Below are 18978 nucleotides of genomic sequence, written 5' to 3' on the forward strand. Positions count from 1 at the left end.
TGGGTTAGTTGTGGGGGGCTGGGGCTCTGGCTGAGTTTGGGGGGCTGGGCGTGGGGTTGGGTTAGTTGTGGGGGGGCTGGGGCTCTGGCTGAGTTTGGGGGGCTGGGCGTGGGGTTGGGTTAGTTGTGGGGGGCTGGGGCTCTGGCTGAGTTTGGGGGGCTGGGAGTGGCGTTGGGTTAGTTGTGGGGGGGGCTGGGGCTCTGGCTGAGTTTGGGGGGCTGGGCGTGGGGTTGGGTTAGTTGTGGGGGGGGCTGGGGCTCTGGCTGAGTTTGGGGGGCTGGGCGTGGGGTTGGGTTAGTTGTGGGGGGGGCTGGGGCTCTGGCTGAGTTTGGGGGGCTGGGCGTGGGGTTGGGTTAGTTGTGGGGGGGGCTGGGGCTCTGGCTGAGTTTGGGGGGCTGGGCGTGGGGTTGGGTTAGTTGTGGGGGGGGCTGGGGCTCTGGCTGAGTTTGGGGGGCTGGGCGTGGGGTTGGGTTAGTTGTGGGGGGGGCTGGGGCTCTGGCTGAGTTTGGGGGGCTGGGAGTGGCATTGGGTTAGTTGTGGGGGGCTGGGATCTGGCTGAGTTTGGGGGGCTGGGCGTGGGGTTGGGTTAGTTGTGGGGGGGGCTGGGGCTCTGGCTGAGTTTGGGGGGCTGGGCGTGGGGTTGGGTTAGTTGTGGGGGGGGCTGGGGCTCTGGCTGAGTTTGGGGGGCTGGGCGTGGGGTTGGGTTAGTTGTGGGGGGGGCTGGGGCTCTGGCTGAGTTTGGGGGGCTGGGCGTGGGGTTGGGTTAGTTGTGGGGGGGGCTGGGGCTCTGGCTGAGTTTGGGGGGCTGGGAGTGGCATTGGGTTAGTTGTGGGGGGCTGGGATCTGGCTGAGTTTGGGGGGCTGGGCGTGGGGTTGGGTTAGTTGTGGGGGGCTGGGATCTGGCTGAGTTTGGGGGGCTGGGCGTGGGGTTGGGTTAGTTGTGGGGGGGGCTGGGGCTCTGGCTGAGTTTGGGGGGCTGGGCGTGGGGTTGGGTTAGTTGTGGGGGGCTGGGACTCTGGCTGAGTTCGGGGGGCTGGGAGTGGCATTGGGTTAGTTATGGGGGGCTGGGGCTCTGGCTGAGTTTGGGGGGCTGGGCGTGGGGTTAGTTGTGGGGGGCTGCCAGGTGGCCCCGGCCCCGCACGGACAGGCCCGGCCCAGCCCGGGCGGCCCCTGCCCCCGGCAGGCCCCCTGAGCGGCTCCCAGTCGTAGCAGCCGGACTGCCCCGAGTGGAGCCGGAAGTTCCCGAACGCTCCGGAGCCGGCCAATGCTCCGAGGCGGAAGGGCCCGAGTTTCACCGAAGCTTCCCGAACCCGGGGAGGCGGAAGGGCCCGAGCGTTGCCGAAGCTGCCCGAGCGTGCTCGGAGGCCGGTACCGTGCGGCCCTGGGCTGTGGTTTCCGTGAGTAGCCGCCCGGCGCCGCGGCCGGCCCGGACATGGCCTCCTTCATCGTGAGTACGGGGGCTCGGGGCTGGGGAGACAGGCTCCGGGACAGGCGGGCCCCCGACCCCTGCCGCCCAATGCATGATGGGAAGCCTGCCACAGTGCATGCCGGGACATCAGGCCTCCTGCCCCGCTGCATGATGGGGCACCGTCCCCGGTCTTGCCGACCCCTTCCACGCAGTGCATGCTGGGACGTCGCGCCCCTCCTCCGGCCTCGTGCGGGCGGGGCCTCTGGCTGCCCTCGCTGGGCCCCGGGCCTCCGCGGCCCCGGCAGCCTGGCGGGCCCTGCCCTGCTGGGCGCGGCGCGGCGCGGCGCGGCCCTGGGCAGGGCGGGGCCCGAGAGGCCGGCGGGGCCCGCCCCTCGCTGCGGCGGCGTCGAGTCGCCCAGACCCGCCTGTTCTCAAAGCCCGGCGATGGCGCCCCGCAGCCGGCTCCAGGCTGGGAGGGTCCCCGGGCCGCCGGTTCAGCGCGTTACTTCCTGCCCTGCTCTCTGTGTCCTGCTCCCGGAGCTTCGCGCGGGAAATCCCAGCGAGCCCCCTGCGGGGTGGGGCACGGGTCTCCCGCCACCGCTTGTGTGTCTGCAACCAGCGGAGCTCTTGCCGCCCGACTCTACCGAGAACCCCTGGGGCTCCCGCAAAGCCATCCTACCTGGGGCTCCTGCTCGCTGGCCTGTGGGGGCAAGAAATACCTGCAGTTCGGTGTTTTGTAACCTCTCTGTACTGTGAGGCACTGGCGGACCCAAAGGCAGAGGGAGCTCCCAGCTCCCCCACGGTTCTGGAGCCCAGCCCCAGAGTCCTGTTTCCACCCCCAACCACCTATCCAATAATGCCTGCACCTAAAGAGCCTTTGAGTCACTTAATCATGGTCAATCCTCTGGTTTCTCTGTCTCACGTGCACACACACACAGTCTCATGCATGGAGTAACCTTAGAATCACTCTTTAGATTCATGTGCTTTGCTTAGGAAGGCTAATGTTGCGAAGGCCTAAGGACCTAATGAGAAACTGGGAAACAGAACCTGCCTATCTGGTAGTTGAGCAGCCCTCCTCACTACAGTATCTGAGTGCCGAATGCAAATTTGAGAGGGTACGTAAAATGTGGGCTTCATGGGAGTGTTCTTCAATGAGGGAGATATTCAAAATGCCACTGATGGCAAAAAGAAAATCAAGCAACAGATGAACTGCAGCATACAGAAAATAGCATGCATGCAAAACAGCTACCGCTTAGTCACAACCTGAGGATCTGGCAAAACAATTTAAGCTGTAATCAGGCCAAAGGGACTCTACAGCAGCACCAGAGCTTCTTAGAAATGTTTGTAGTATTAATTTAGTAGCTGAAGCTTATTTCCTTGCATTTATTCAATAGTAGTTCTCATTTTGTGTGTGTCTTTTAATAGCCTTGCTGGAGATGCGATAATGCACACAGAGGGGTGTATGTGCATACCCTCCACTAGAAAAAATGGTGCCCACAATTTTCCAAGAGCCACCACAAACGTGCATGAAGTGAAACAAATTGTAGTTGCTTGTTATCTCTAATATGGAGATGAAGACAACTGGTCCCAGTATACAGTGCTCTTATTATGACACAAGAGGAGGTTTTGGAATTAATTGAGAAACTTAACAGTAACAAGTCACCGGGACCAGATGGCATTCACCCAAGAGCTCTGAAAGAAATCAAATGTGAAATTGCGGAACTATTAACTATGGTTGGTTTGTAACCTGTCCTTTAAATCAGCTACTGTACCCAATGTAATGCCAATATTTAAGAAGGGCTCTAGAGGTGATCCTGGCAATTACAGACCGGTAAGTCTAATGTCAGTACCGGGCAAATTAGTTGAAACAATAGTAAAGAATAAAATTGTCAGACACATAGAAGAACATAAATTGTTGCGCAAAAGCCAACATGGTTTCTGTAAAGGGAGATCATGTCTTACTAATCTCTTAGAGTTTTTTGAGGGGGTCAACAAACATGTGGACAAGGGGGATCCAGTGGACATGGTGTACTTAGATTTCCAGAAAGCCTTTGACAAGGTCCCTCACCAAAGGCTCTTACGTAAATTAAGTTGTCATGGGATAAGAGGGAAGATCCTTTCATGGATTGAGAACTGGTTAAAAGACAGGGAACAAAGGGTAGGAATAAATGGTCAGTTTTCAGAATGGAGAGGGGTAACTAGTGGTGTTCCCCAAGGGTCAGTCCTAGAACCAATCCTATTAAACCTATTCATAAATGATCTGGAGAAAGGGGTAAACAGCAAGGTGGCAAAATTCACAGATGATTCTAAACTGCTCAAGATAGTTAAGACCAAAACAGACTGTGAAGAACTTCAAAAAGATCTCACAAAACTAAGCGATTGGGCAACAAAATGGCAAATGAAATTTAACGTGGAGAAATGTAAAGTAATGCACATTGGAAAAAATACAATATGATGGGGGCTAATTTAGCTACAAGTAATCAGGAGAAAGATCTTGGAGTCATCATGGATAGTTCTCTAAAGATGTCCACGCAGTGTACAGCGGCAGTCAAAAAAGCAAACGGGATGTTAGGACTCATTAAAAAAGGAATAGAGTGTAAGATGAAGAATATCTTATTGCCCTTCTATAAATCCATGGTATGCCCACATCTTGAATACTCCGTACAGATGTGGTCCCTTCATCTCCAAAAAGATATACTGGCATTAGAAAAGGTTCAGAAAAGGGCAACTAAAATGATGAGGTGTTTGGAACAGGTCCCATATGAGGAGGGATTAAAGAGGCCAGGACTTTTCAGCTTGGAAAAGAGGAGTCTAAGGGGGGATGTGATAGAGGTCTATAAAATCATGAGTGCTGTGGAGAAAGTGAATAAGGAAAAGGTATGTACTTGTTCCCATAATATAAGAACTGGGGACCACCAAATGAAATTAATGGGCAGCAGGTTTAAAACAAATAAAAGGAAGTTCTTCACTCAGCGCACAGTCAACCTGTGGAACTCCTTGCTGGAGGAGGTTGTGAAGTCTAGGACTATAACAGGGTTTAAAAGAGAACTGGATAAATTCATGTTTCAGAGTAGCAGCCGTGTTAGTGTGTATTCGCAAAAAGAAAAGGAGTACTTGTGGCACCTTAGAGACTAACCAATTTATTTGAGCATAAGCATAAATTCATGGAGGTTAAGTCCATTAATGGCTATTAGCCAGGATGGGTAAGAAATGGTGTCCCTAGCCTCTGGTTATCAGAGGGTGGAGATGGATGGCAGGAGAGACCTCACTTGATCATTACCTGTTAGGTTCACTCCCTCTGGGGCACCTGGCATTGGCCACTGTCGGTAGGCAGGATACTGAGCTGGGTGGACTTTTGGTCTGACCCAGTATGGCCAGTCTTATGTTCTTATGTTCTGAAGAGCCTGCCCAGATTGAGAGGGAGCATCAGTCTATCTCAGGTTTTGTATAGTGCCTGTCTCCTGATGACAGACCACTTGTGGCAACGTGTGCTTTGAGATGCAGTCTCTTGTGGCCACAGCTCACAGTAAAGGGGATTTGTAAAGGAAGAAAATATTTGGCCCCCCCTTGGTTAAAGAAGACATGAAAGATTTTTTTCACCCCAGAAAAAAAAGTATTTTTCCCGCGGCTTGTTTTTACCTTAGAAATTCAGGCCTTGTCAGGGAACTTTATGGGTAAATGGAGGACTAGTAGATTTATGACAACATAGATACCAAAGATATGCAAGGAAGGGGAAGAGGAAGGGATTTTTATTCAGACAAAATGAAGGATCATGAAACTTGACATTCCTGATATTTTTAAGGTATAAGGTATTTGTATTTTCTAAAAAATAAGCAGCACAAGAAGCGTGTACAGAAACTCCTTTCAAGCTTTCTTTAAACATCTTAAAGAAGCAAAAAATGAGGCACGTACCCCATTTCCCCCCTTTTGTTGGTCACCTTTATAAAAATAGGGCTTGAAAATGACAGATACCTGTGCTGCTCTCCCCCCATTCAACCCTTTCAGTTGCAAGGAATAGAACGATTGTGCATAAACGATTGTGTTTAATCGTAACGTATTGTCAAGGGCCTACGATTCCACAACAGCAGAATTTGTTTCAAATTCACTCCTTTGCCCCAGAATCTCAGCTTTCATTGAATATATGTGTTTCTAGCTCTCATGTTTGCAAGGATAACCTTCAAAATATGAGTGAGTGGAATTGGTGATGCAGTGTTGAGTCTGCAGAGAGCCTGAAACAAGAGCATTAGTAGGAGCATTGCCAGCAGATCGAGGGAAGTGATTATTCCCCTCTTTTCGGGACTGGTGAGGCCTCAGCTGGAGTATTGTGTCCAGTTTGGGGTCCTTACAGAAGGGACGTGGACAAATTGGAAAGAGTCCAGTGGAGGGCAACAAAAATGATTAGGGGGCTGGAGCACATGACTTATGAGGAGAGGCTGAGGGAACTGGGGTTATTTAGTCTGCAGAAGAGAAGAGTGAGCAGGGATTTGATAGCAGCCTTCAACTACAGTAACTCCTCACTTAAAGTCGTCCTGGTTAACATTGTTACGTTGCTGATCAATTAGGGAACATGCTCGTTTAAAGTACTGCAATGCTCCCTTATAAGGTTGTTTGGCAGCCACCTGCTTTCTCCACTGCTTGCAGGAAGAGCAGCCTGTTGCAGTGAGCTGGTGGGGGCTTGGAACCAGGGTGGGCCGGCAGCCCCCCATCAGCTCCCCGCTCCCCTAAGTTCCCTGTGCAGCAGCCGCTACCAATTCCCAGCAGTTCAGCTGTCCCTCCCCCAACTGCCATGTGCTGCTGCTCTCTGCCCTGGAGCTGCTCCCGAGAGCCTCCTGCCTGCTGTGCAGGGGAGGGAGGAAGAGGGGGGCTAATCTCAGGGTGTCCCCCTTCCCCCCCACTCCTGCCCCCCGCTTACCCATTCTCTATATAGAGCAGGGTGGGGACAGGACAGGGCTCAGGACGGAGGGAGCTTGCTGGCCACAGCTGCTGTCTCAACTTCCTGATTTTTTTAAAGGCAGTGTGCTTAGAGTGGGGTTAGCATACTTAAAGGGGCAATGCACCCCCCTTTCTCTTCCCCCCCTCTCCCCCTCCCCAGACACAGGGTGTGTGTCTCTCTCTGCTAGGCTCTCTCCCCTCCCTCCATTCCTGCTGTCTTGTAGAGTGTGAGGCTACATTAACAATGTGTTAACCCTTGAGGACTCAGCCGAATGCTAGTTCATCATTTAGCAGTAAGGCACTCTTCCTCTTCCACCCTCTGACTTCACCACCTCAACCAAGCTTCACAATCATCATTGCTGTGTACAGTATTAAATTGTTTAAAACTTATCCTCTGTGTGTGTGTGTGTGTGTGTGTGTGTGTATATATAGTGACAAAGTTCCTGCTCTACCTTGGTGGGTCTTGCGCTTATTGGCGGATTTGCTCGCCTTGGAGCTTCACGGCAGCCCTCAGCTTGGCCATTTTTCTGAATTCACAGTCCAGGTCGACTCCTCCTGTGTCTGACCAGGAGTTGGGAGGTTTGGGGGGAACCCGGGCCCGCCCTCTACTCCGGGTTCCAGCCCAGGGCCCTGTGGAACGCAGCTGTCTAGAGTGCCTCCTGGAACAGCTGTGCGACAGCTACAACTCCCTGGGCTACTTCCCCATGGCCTCCTCCCAACCCCTTCTTTATCCCCACCATAGGACCTTCCGCCTGGTGTCTGATAATGCTTGTGCACCTCAGTCCTCCAACAGTCCGCGTTCTCACTCTCAGCTCCTAGCGCCTCTTGTTCCCAGCTCCTCATACGCACACCACAGACTGAAGTGAGCTCCTTTTTAAAACCCAGGTGCCCTGATTAGCCTGCCTTAATTGATTCTAGCAGCTTCTTGATTGGCTGTAGGTGTTCTAATCAGCCTGTCTTAATTGTCTCCAGAAGGTTCCTGATTGTTCTGGAACCTTCCCTGTTACCTTACCCAGAGGAAAGGGACCTACTTAACGTGGGGCTAATATATCTGCCTTCTATTACTCTCCTATAGCCATCTGGCCCAACCCTGTCATATATCCCCCCCTCTGCTCAACACTACGGGGTTGGGCAACTTGGGACGTCAGGCAGTGTACTTGTGATAAGCCATCTGCATTGCTATGGTGGCTTCCAGCCCGGTGTTGTATGGTGAATTGGAAAGATTGTAGGGAGAGGAACCATCTGGTCACCCTTGCGTTCTTCTCTTTATTTCGCTGCATCCACTGGAGGGGTGCATGGTTGGTCACAAGGGTAAACCGTCATCCCAGAAGGTAATAACATAGTGTTTCCATGGCCCATTTCACAGCTAGGCACTCTCTTTCAACCACGGCATACTTCTGCTCTCTCGGGAGGAGTTTCCTGCTGAGGTAGCGGATTGGTTGTTCTTCATCTCCGACCATCTGCGATAGGACAGCTCCCAATCCTACTTCAGATGCATCTGTTTGTAAAATGAATTCTTTGTTGAAGTCTGGGGCTATAAGCACGGGGTTACTGCAGAGGGCTGTCTGTAGATCCATGAATGCTTTCTCTGCAGCATCTGCCCACTTCACCATGTCTGGACCCCGGACTTTTATCAGGTCTGTCAGGGGACTCGCTCTGGTAGCAAAATGGGGAATAAATCGTCGATAGTACCCCATCGCACCCAGGAATGCCCGGACTTGCTTTTTCCGATTCGGCCGGGGCCAATTTTGGATAGCCTCTAGTTTGTTTAGTTGGGCCTTGACCATGCCCCTTCCTACAATGTAGCCAAGGTATTTAGCCTCGGCTAGCCCTATAGCACACTTGGCTGGGTTGGCTGTGAGACCAGCCTGTCTTAGCGTGTCCAGAACCGCTTCCACCTTTCCTAAGTGGGTTTCCCAGTTGGGGGTGTGAATAATCACATCATCCAGGTATGCTGCTGCATAACTGGTATGGGGCCATAGGAGCTTGTCCATAAGACGCTGGAAGGTGGCAGGTGCCCCATGCAGTCCAAAAGGAAGAACAGTATATTGAAACAGACCCTCTGGTGTAGAGAATGCCGTCTTTTCTTTCGCATCTTTGGCAAGGGGAATCTGCCAGTATCCCTTTGTTAAATCAAGGGTGGTCACAAATCGGGTATTGCCCAGGAAGTCAACTAACTCATCGATACAGGGTATGGGGTATGCATCGAATATGGATATCTCATTCAGCCGGTGAAAGTCATTACAAAACCTAGTGGTGCCATCAGGTTTGGGCACCAACACAATCGGGCTTGACCACTGACTGTGGGACTCTTCGATGACTCCCAGCTCCAACATCCTTTTTACCTCTGCCTTGATCTCCTCCCTTTTTGCTGCTGGGACCCGATAGAGACTTAAAGTTACCTTTGCTCCAGGGTCTGTGATAATGTGGTGATATGCTTCAGTGGTCCGGCCTGGTTTGGTTGAAAACACATCCTGGTATTGGTTGATCCTCTCAGTTACCTCCTTCTTCTGGTTTGGTGTCAGATCGGTGGATATCCTGATCTGCTCCTGCATATTATTTCCCTGGATCAGGGTTTCTTGGGCCACTACACATGCTTCTCGTTGGTGCCAAGGCTTTAAGAGGTTAATGTGATAAATTTGTTCTTGTTTCCGGCGTCCTGGCTGCCACACCTTGTAGGTTACTTCCCCTATGGGTTCAACCACCTCATAGGGCCCCTGCCATTGGGCCAAAAGCTTGCTTTCTGCCGTGGGTACCAACACCATCACCCGATCTCCTGGCTGGAACTGTCGGACTTTTATCTGGCAATTGTAATGGGTTCGCTGGGCCTCCTGCCCCTTTTCCAAATGTTCCCGTACAATAGAAGTGACCCAGGCTATCCATTCTCACATCTGCAACACTTAGTCAATTATATTTCTCCCCTCATTGGGTTCCTCTTCCCAGATTTCTTTTGCGATATCTAGTATGCCACTGTGGTGGCGTCCGTATAATAATTCAAAGGGGGAAACTCAGTTGAGGCCTGAGGTACCTCCCCGATTGCAAATATAAGGCAGAGTAGTAGGGTGTCCCAATCCTTCCCGTCTCAACTTACCACTTTTCTTATCATTGCCTTGAGGGTTTGGTTAAACCTTTCTACCAGCCCATCGGTCTGCGGATGGTAGACTGAAGTTCTCAGGGTATGTATATGGAGCAGCGTACAGAGGTCCTTCATTAGTTTCGACATAAATGGGGTACCTTGGTGTGTTAATATCTCCTTTGGTAGCCCCACTCGGGCAAAGATCCCCACCAACTCTTTAGCTATCATTTTAGAGGCCGTGTTCCGCAGGGAGACGGCTTCTGGGTAGCGAGTAGCATAATCCAGAACGACAAGTATATATTGGTGGCCCCGGGCTGTCTTCTGCAGGGGTCCCACTAGATCCATGGCTATTCGCTCAAAGGGAACCTCTATGATGGGAAGGGGTATTAAAGGTGCCCTCAAGTGGGGGCAGGGACTGTGCAGCTGACACTCCGGGCAGGACGCACAGTACCTCCACAATTCTTCATATACTCCGGGCCAGAAGAATCGTCGCAGGACCGTGTCAGGGTCTTCTCTACCCCCAAATGCCCCCCAAAAAGATGACTATGGGCCAGACTTAATACAGCATTCTGGTGTTTTTGAGGTACTAGGATCTGCTGTACCTTCTGCCCCTGTACTGATGCAACTATTTCGGTCACCTCCTTCCTAATGTTGTCGTACCTTGGGTCTTCAGCCTGGTCCTGTCCAAAATTTCCTCTCCCGGGGCTAATCTGCCTGAGATCTAGGGGGCCAGTCTCTGTTGCCTCTACTGGTTCAGAGGTGTTAGGGTGTGGGTCAGACTCAGGTGCTTCTCCCTCCTGGGTGGCCTCCTTTTCAGCTGCTCAGGTCCGCCTACCTACGAGAGCGACCCTCTGGCTTTGGGCCAGTATTTGGGTTCCCAAGGCCTTAGCTGCCCTTCTTTCCCTTTTCATCTTTCTATGCTGTTTGGGAGTGGAGAACAAATCTGGGGATATTTCAGAGAAGGTTGGGGTTGACAGTCTACTGTGGATGCCTCACTACTTTCAGTGCTTCCCCCTTTCTCCAATTCCCCTACCGGGAGTAAGTCTCCAAACCCTGGGAAGTACCTCCCTATGAGCACTGGGTATGGGAGTTTAGGGACTACACCTGCTGCTACTTCAGTAGTGTTCCCCTGAATCTCGATTTTTACTGGGATGGTGGGGTAATAACCAACTGTCCCATGGACGCATGTGTCCCCGTACGCTTAGCCTACAGCAGCTGACTACGCTTCATGAGCTTCCCCGAGACAAGCGTGATAGCACTCCCCGAATCAATCAGTGCTGTGGTCTCTACCCCATTTAGCTTCACTGGTCTAGTGTACATATGTGGGGTTAGTGAGACCCCCACAAGGTGGATTAGGGAGCATGGGTCTGCCCAGTTCCCCAGGTTACACTGCATAGGCTCCTCGGCATTGGGACACTGTGCAGCTATGTGTCCCCACTCCCCGCAGGTGTAACATCTGTATGGAGCCCTAGACCTTCCCCGGTCTCTTGGTTTGGGTAGTCTAACAACACGATCCTCTTCCCCCTCAGTGCTCCGACTCTTTGTGGCTTCTGGTGGGCCTTCAGCCCCTCTCTTTTTCCACCTGGGCTCCCCTGGTGGCCCAGTCACCCGAGCTCTAGGGCTTGGTGCTGCTAGTTTAACCTGAGGTGCTTCTTCCTTAACTGGTTGGGTCAGCTCCCTTGCCGTCCTTCACCTTTCTACCAGCGCGACAACCCCGTCGTAGGGGGAGGGTTCATTCTGGCTTTCCCAGGCGTGAAGGTCTGGCTGTAGTCCTCTCATGTACCGGTCGATGACCAGAACCTCTAGTATCTCCTCTGGACTCTGGGACTCAGTTTGTAACCACTTTCGTGTGAGATGGATGAGGTCATATAATTGGGACCGCAAGGTTTTGTTTTCCTGGTACCTCCACTCATGATATCGCTGGACCCGCACTGCGGTCGTTACCCCAGATCTGGCCAGGATCTCTGCTTTCAGCTGGGGGTAGTCTGCCGCAGCCTCTTCAGGCAAATCACAGTAGGCCTTCTGGGCCTCCCCACACGGGAATGGAGCGAGGATGCCAGACCGCTGTTCTCGGGGCCAAGCCTCCTGCAGGGCTGTCCTCTCAAAGGCCAGGAGGTATGCCGCTACATCATCCTCCACGTCATTTTCTGCAGCCAACTGCTGGCCCGCATGATCTGCTTCCCATCATGGCCGCGGTTCAGCTCTGTAAGGGCCTTTACCTGTTTTACCAGTTCCCACAACATAGCCCGGTTTTGAGCAGCCTGGTCCATCAGCAGGCGATTAGTCTCTTGCTGCAGCCGCACTGCCTCCTGTTGGGCGGCTGCCTGGACACGGGTAGCCTCCAGCTGGGCAGCCGTGGCTTGTATCAGTGCCCGCACTACCTCCTCCATTGTGGTGAGAAAAAATAAAAATAGACCCTCTTCCTTTTTTTTTTTTTTTCCCCCTTCCAAACACCCTCCTTCTTCCTTCGCGCTGTGGACACCAGATCCCACTTCTCACACCAGTTGTGACAAAGTTCCTGCTCTACCTTGGTGGGTCTTGCGCTTATTGGTGGATTTGCTCGCCTTGGAGCTTCATGGCAGCCCTCAGCTTGGCCGTTTTTCTGAATTCACAGTGCAGGTCGACTTCTCCTGTGTCTGATCAGGAGTTGGGAGGATTTGGGGGTAACCCGGGCCCGCCCTCTACTCCGGATTCCAGCCCAGGGTCCTGTGGAATGCAGCTGTCTAGAGTGCCTCCTGGAACAGCTGTGCGACAGCTACAATTCCCTGGGCTACTTCCCCATGGCCTCCTCCCAACCCCTTCTTTATCCTCACCATAGGACCTTTCTCCTGGTGTCTGATAATGCTTGTACACCTCAGTCCTCCAACAGTCCACGTTCTCACTCTCAGCTCCTAGAGCCTCTTGCTCCCAGCTCCTCACACGCACACCACAAACTGAAGTGAACTCCTTTTTAAAACCCAGGTGCCCTGATTAGCCTGCCTTAATTGATTCTAGCAGCTTCTTGATTGGCTGCAGGTGTTCTAATCAGCCTGTCTTAATTGTCTCCAGAAGGTTCCTGATTGTTCTGGAACCTTCCCTGTTACCTTACCCAGGGAAAAGGGACCTATTTAGCCTGGGGCTAATATATCTACCTTCTATTACTCTCCGATAGCCATCTAGCGCGATTCTGTCACAATATATGTAAAATAACGTTTTTTGTCTGGTGAAAAAAGTTTCCCTGGAACCTAACCCCCCCATTTACATTAATTCTTATGGGGAAACTGGATTAGCTTAACATCATTTCGCTTAAAGTCGTATTTTTCAGGAACATAACTACAATGTTAAGCGAGGAGTTACTGTACCAGAAGGGGGGGTTCCAAAGAAGATGGATCTAGACTGTTCTCAGTGGTGGCAGATGACAGAACAAGGAGCAATAGTCTCAAGGTGCATTGGGGGAAGTTTAGGTTGGATGTTAGGAAACACTATTTCACTAGGAGGGTGGTGCAGCACTGGAATGGGTTACCTAGGGACGTGGTGGAATCTCCATCCTCAGAGGTTTTTAAGGCCCGGCTTGACAAAGCCCTTGCTGGGATGATTTAGTGTTGGTCCTGTTTTGAGCAGGGGGTTGGACTAGATGACCTCCTGTGGTCTCTTCCAACCCTAATCTTTTATGATTTTATGATTCTGAGAGCTTTGACAGATGTGAGCTACCCCCATTCATCTCACTGTGGTATTGATTCTGAAATATAACAATAGCAACATAAACGGCAAAATTGTTAACTATTTCACTGCTAATATTTTTGCAGAAACATCAGCTAATGTGCTTATCCTACAGTCCCAAGCTGCCTTCCAGTCCTCCCCAGGTATTAGAATTCCCAACAGTCTCATAAAAGTACTCCATCCTCACCTCTGCCAGCTCTATGATTGTGACATTCCCCTCTGATGTTAGTGGATCACTCCACTCCTTGACTCTGGGAGCCAGCCTTACTCTGCTTTGCTGTGAGAACCCCCACTTCTGGGCTGTTCACACACAGTCTCTGACATGTAAGCTGCTCCTTAGATTGTGCAACTGAATGACACTAGCCAATATCTCCGGTCCCAGACACAACCCTAGGAACCTCCGTCTTGCAGTGTCCAGTTATGCCCATTGGATGCTGCAAGCTTATGAGTTTGTCAATTTAACAAATAGATTGATAGGCACTAACCTTGTTATCCCAATGGGTGTCTCTGACACGCTTCAAACCAAACACACTGCTTCAGGTAGAATAAACAAACAGATTTATTAACTATAAAGATAAATTTTAAGTGATTATATGTCAAAGCATAATAAGTCAGATTTGGTCAAATGAAATAAAAACAAAATGCATTCTATGCTGATCTTGATTATGTAAAGCCCGACTTGATTATGTAAAGAGTTGTCACTTTGGATGGGCTAGCACCAGCAGGAGAGTGAATTTGTGTGGGGGGGTGGAGGGTGAGAAAACCTGGATTTGTGCTGGAAATGGCCCACCTGATGATCACTTTAGATAAGCTATTACCAGCAGGACAGTGGGGATGGGAGGAGGTATTGTTTCATGATCTCTGTGTGTATATAAAGTCTGCTGCAGTTTCCACGGTATACATCTGATGAAGTGAGCTGTAGCTCACGAAAGCTCATGCTCAAATAAATTGGTTAGTCTCTAAGGTGCCACAAGTACTCCTTTTCTTTTTGCGAATACAGACTAACACGGCTGTTACTCTGAAACCTGTCACTATGCTGATCTTAACACTTTCAACATCCTTACAAACTTAGATGCCTCTCACCACAGACTGGCTGGTTGCCCTTCAGCCAGGCTCTCCCCTTTGATCAGCGCTTCAGTCGCTTGGTGTGGTGTCTGTAGATGTAGGTGGAAGAGAGAGGAAGAGCATGGTGAACATCTCTCCCTTTTATCATGTTCTTTCTTTCCCCTTTGATTTTGCGTCCCCCCCCTTTCAGAGTCAGGTGAGCATTACCTGATCGCAATCCCAAACTGGCCAAAGGAAGGGGGGTGACTCACCAGAGAGTCCAACAGATCCTATTGTTGCTACCCAGGCCAGCGTCCTTTGTTCCTGTGAGGCTGGGCTGGGTTCGTCCCATACCTGCCCTGATGAGGTGTGAACTGCCCCTCTGCTCTTGGAGAGTTTTTGCCTAGGCTTATTTTAAGCCATGAGGATACATTTTCAGCCTCATAACTATATACATGAAATTATAACCTATAACATCAGTATAACAACAATGATCAGTGCATCATGAGCCTTCCGAAGACACCCAACATGACAAACTTTGCAATGGATACCACACAATCATTTTACAAGGATGAACATGGGGGTGCTGTGTATTCCCCCGAGATACAGAGCATCACAATGATGTAGTCATGCGTTGTCAGTACAAACTTCTGCAGCTCATCAGAAACTGAAAATGTGGGTACCAGTGTATTGACTGGATTATTCATTGTCATAACTCATTTATTTAAAACCTCAAATTCTAAATTCAGATGAAACTGCTACAAATACAGGATCCTAGCTGCAAAATTTAGGCTCAGCTTGTTGCAGAGCACACAGTGCCTTGCATATTGTCAATACCCTTTCTAGTTAATGCATTTGAAAAATGTAACTTGTTACAAGGGCTGGCCAAATCACTGGAAAACATTTATAGAATATGTTTCAGAGCAGCAGCCGTGTTAGTCTGTATTCACAACCAATTTATTTGAGCATAAGCTCTCGTGTAGCTCACGAAAGCTTATGCTCAGATAAATTTGTTAGTCTCTAAGGTGCCACAAGTACTCCTTTTCTATTTATAGAATATATTATTTGAAAAATTACATTAGTGTTAGTTGAACAAAATATGTGCTTAATATTTGACCAGTTAGTCAAGTACTGCAGAAAAAAATGTCAAATAAGTTATTCTATGAATATAGTGAAATTAATCAAACAATACATTTGCCAAATACTTTTATGTATCTCTTACAGCGAGTTGGGTTACCTCTTTTCCTTCTTTACACTCTGCTGCAGCTTGGCAAAGTTGAGCAACTGCAAAGGCACTGAAGCTAACTGTCTGCTGACTCAGCAGGACAGCACTGTATTGATTACAGTCAGTTCATGTTTGGAAGATTTTCTTCACTACCATAAGGGCCACACACTTCTATTTTTTTAAAAATAGACTCTGTAGACTCTGTAGAAGTTGATGATGCTTTTTCAGGAAAGTGTCCTGTTTAAAAATGAAGCAGTGGGGGAGATAGATAGATATATATATATATATATATATATGCAGGAGTGAAATCAGGAAGGCCAAATCACACTTGGAGTTGCAGCTAGCAAGGGATGTTAAGAGTAACAAGAAGGGTTTCTTCAGGTATGTTAGCAACAAGAAGAAGATCAAGGAAAGTGTGGGCCCCTTACTGAATGGGGGAGGCAACCTAGTGACAGAGAATGTGGAAAAAGCTAATGTACTCAATGCTTTTTTTGCCTCTGTCTTCACGAACAAGGTCAGCTCCCAGACTACTGCACTGGGCAGCACAGCATGGGGAGGAGGTGACCAGCCCTCTGTGGAGAAAGAAGTGGTTCAGGACTATTTAGAAAAGCTGGATGAGCACAAGTCCATGGGGCTGGATGCGCTGCATCCGAGAATGCTAAAGGAGTTGGCTGGTGTGATTGCAGAGCCATTGGCCATTATCTTTGAAAACTCATGGTGATCGGGGCAGGTCCTGGATGACTGCAAAAAGGCTAATGTAGTGCCCAACTTTAAAAAAGGGAAGAAGGCGGATCCGGGAAGCCACAGGCCAGTCAGCCTCACCTCTGACCCTGGAAAAATCATGGAGCAGGTCCTCAAGGAATCAATTCTGAAGCACTTACATGAGAGGAAAGTGATCAGGAACAGTCAGCATGGATTCACCAAGGGCAAGTCATGCCTGACTAACCTAATTGCCTTCTATGACGAGATAACTGGCTCTGTGCATGAGGGGAAAGCAGTGGACGTGTTATTCCTTGACTTTAGCAAAGCTTTTGATACGGTCTCCCACAGTATTCTTGCCAGCAAGTTAATGAAGTATGGGTTGGATGAATGGACTATAAGGTGGATAGAAAGTTGGCTAGATTGTCGGGCTCAAAGGGTAGTGATCAATGGCTCCATGTCTAGTTGGCAACCGGTATCAAGCGGAGTGCCCCAAGGGTCGGTCCTGGGGCCGGTTTTGTTCAGTGTCTTCATTAACGTGTGGAGGATGGCGTGGATTGCACCCTCAGCAAGTTTGCAGATGACACTAAACTGGGAGGAGTGGTAGATGTGCTGGAGAGTAGGGATAGGATACAGAGGGACCTAGACAATTTAGAGGACTGAGCCAAAAGAAATCTGATAAGGTTCAACGAGGACAAGTGCAGAGTCCTGCACTTAGGACGGAAGAATCCCATGCACTGCTACAGACTAGGGACCGAGTGGCTAGGGCAGCAGCTCTGCAGAAAAGGATGTAGGGGTTACAGTGGACGAGAAGCTGGATATGAGTCAACCGTGTGCCCTTGTTGCCAAGAAGGCTAACGGCATTTTGGGCTGTATAAGTAGGAGCATTGCCAGCAGATCGAGGGATGTGATCGTTCCCCTCTATTTGGCAGTGGTGAGGCCTCATCTGGAGTACAGATGCTCCCTGGGTTACACAAGACCCGATTTACGCAAATTCACACTTACAGAAAAAGTTCCATAAGACAGAAATAGGATTTTCAAGTTGCAGAAATTTTTGCCTAACGTACGGTATATGTTTCTGACTTACACAAAATTTGAATTACGAAGGCTTTCTGGAACGGAATGATTGCGTAAGTTGGGGGGCATCTGTATTGTGTCCAGTTTGGGGCTCCACACTACAAGAAGGATGTGGAAAATTTGGAGAGTCCAGCGGAGGGCAACAAAAATGATTAGGGGACTGGAACACATGACTTATGAGGAGAGGCTGAGGGGACTGGGATTCTTTAGTCCGCAGAAGAGAAGAATGAGGGGGGATTTGATAGCTGCTTTCAACTATCTAAAAGGGGGTTCCAAAGAGGATGGCTCTAGACTGTTCTCAGTGGTAGCAGATGACAGAACGAGGAGTAATGGTCTCAAGTTGCAGTGGGGGTGGTTTAGGTTGGATATTAGGAAAAACTTTTTCACTAGGAGGGTGGTGAAGCACTGGAATGGGTTACCTAGGGAGGTGGTGGAATCTCCTTCCTTAGAGGTTTTTAAGATCAGGCTTGACAAAGCCCTGTCTGGGATGATGTAGTTGGGGATTGGTCCTGCTTTGAGCAGGGGGTTGGACTAGATGACCTCCTGAGGTCCCTTCCAACCCTGATATTCTATGATTTTATGATTCTATGATATTCAGGAACTCCATGGACTGTATTTAAAGTCTTGTCTACACACAAAAAATAAGTTTTACCATGTTATACAGGTATAGTTAAAACAGTACTCACCCCCACCCCACCCCTCCAGTGGATGCTATGACATCTGCACTAAGGTGCGTATACTGGTATAACTCATTCCCACATGGGAAGGCGAATAAGCTACAGAGTAACATAAGACACTATACTGATATAACTATATCCACACTAGGGGATTGTATAACTATTTCAGTTAAAAAAACAAACCCACACACCTCTAACAGAAATGGTTACGTCAGTATAAAATCTGTGCGCAGATCAGACATTTGGGCCACCAAGATGATAACAGGCTTTTATCTAAGTTGTACAGGCTTAACTAAAGGGGTATTTTAAAATCGATTTAGTTAAATCAGTGTAATCCCCTACACTTTCTTAAATCAATTCAAACCGGGTAAGAATTAAGCTAAATTGATACAAGCCAGGTTTAAATCAATTTAAGAGCAGCGTAGTGGTTAGCACAAGTTTAAATTGATTTAAGAAACAATTTTAGGTAAAGTGCAAGTTTTAATATAGATAAGGCCTAAAGTTTGGCTCATAGAATGGTTTATGGTTAAGGTTATGGAATCCATGACTTTTAGCGACCTCCAGGACTTCAGCCCTGACGGCCGTGAGCTGCGGGGTCCCCCTGCGGCCACGTGGAGTGGTGGGAGGACCCCGCAGCTCCCGGCCACTGCAGCTCCTGACTGCAGTGGGTCCCCCACAGCTCAGGGCTGCCACAGGTAGCAGGGGTCCCCCGCAGCTCCAAGCTCCCAGCCGCTGCAGGTGGTGGGGCCCCATGCAGCTCCTGGCTGCTGCAGGCAGCGGGGGGACCCTGCCACTGAACTCCTCATTTTGTCATGGATATTTTTAGTAAAAGTCACGGACAGGTCAGGGGCTTCCATGAATTTTTCTTTATTGCCTGTGACCTGTCCATGACTTTTACTAAAGATATCCGTGACAAAATCTTAGCCTTATTCACGGTGTTTTCTGAATGCTGCTTGTTTGGATGTGAAAGCCTAGTCTTTGATAAAGGAAATTGATAACACAAGTATATTACCATTTTAGCAGAGTAGCCCTTCCTCATTCAAACCATTTAGCATCCTTACAGCAGTTAATCTGAGGTGAAAGACAGACACACAAGAGAGGAAAAGGAAACAAAATCCAGGAAGGAAGCATGAATAGTCAA

At 49.6% G+C, this 18978-nt stretch overlaps 1 protein-coding gene across 3 annotated transcripts in view; it reads left to right on the forward strand.

The window, feature by feature from the left end:
* The first annotated feature begins 1230 nt into the window (after positions 1–1230).
* LOC125622825 (uncharacterized) overlaps positions 1231–18978 on the forward strand; it is a 92603-nt gene continuing 74855 nt past the window's right edge. For 2 of the 3 annotated variants that reach the window (XM_048821285.2, XM_048821288.2), the window contains exon 1: positions 3184–3239. In XM_048821285.2, coding sequence (XP_048677242.2) covers positions 3189–3239 — 51 coding nt within the window. In that variant the 5' untranslated portion in view covers positions 3184–3188. Of the gene's footprint in view, positions 1448–3183; positions 3240–18978 lie in introns of those variants that run through there. The other variant, XM_048821287.2, reaches the window with a different exon arrangement.

This window comes from Caretta caretta, chromosome 15 (genome assembly GCF_965140235.1).
Source record: "Caretta caretta isolate rCarCar2 chromosome 15, rCarCar1.hap1, whole genome shotgun sequence".
Classification (NCBI taxonomy): domain Eukaryota; kingdom Metazoa; phylum Chordata; order Testudines; family Cheloniidae; genus Caretta; species Caretta caretta.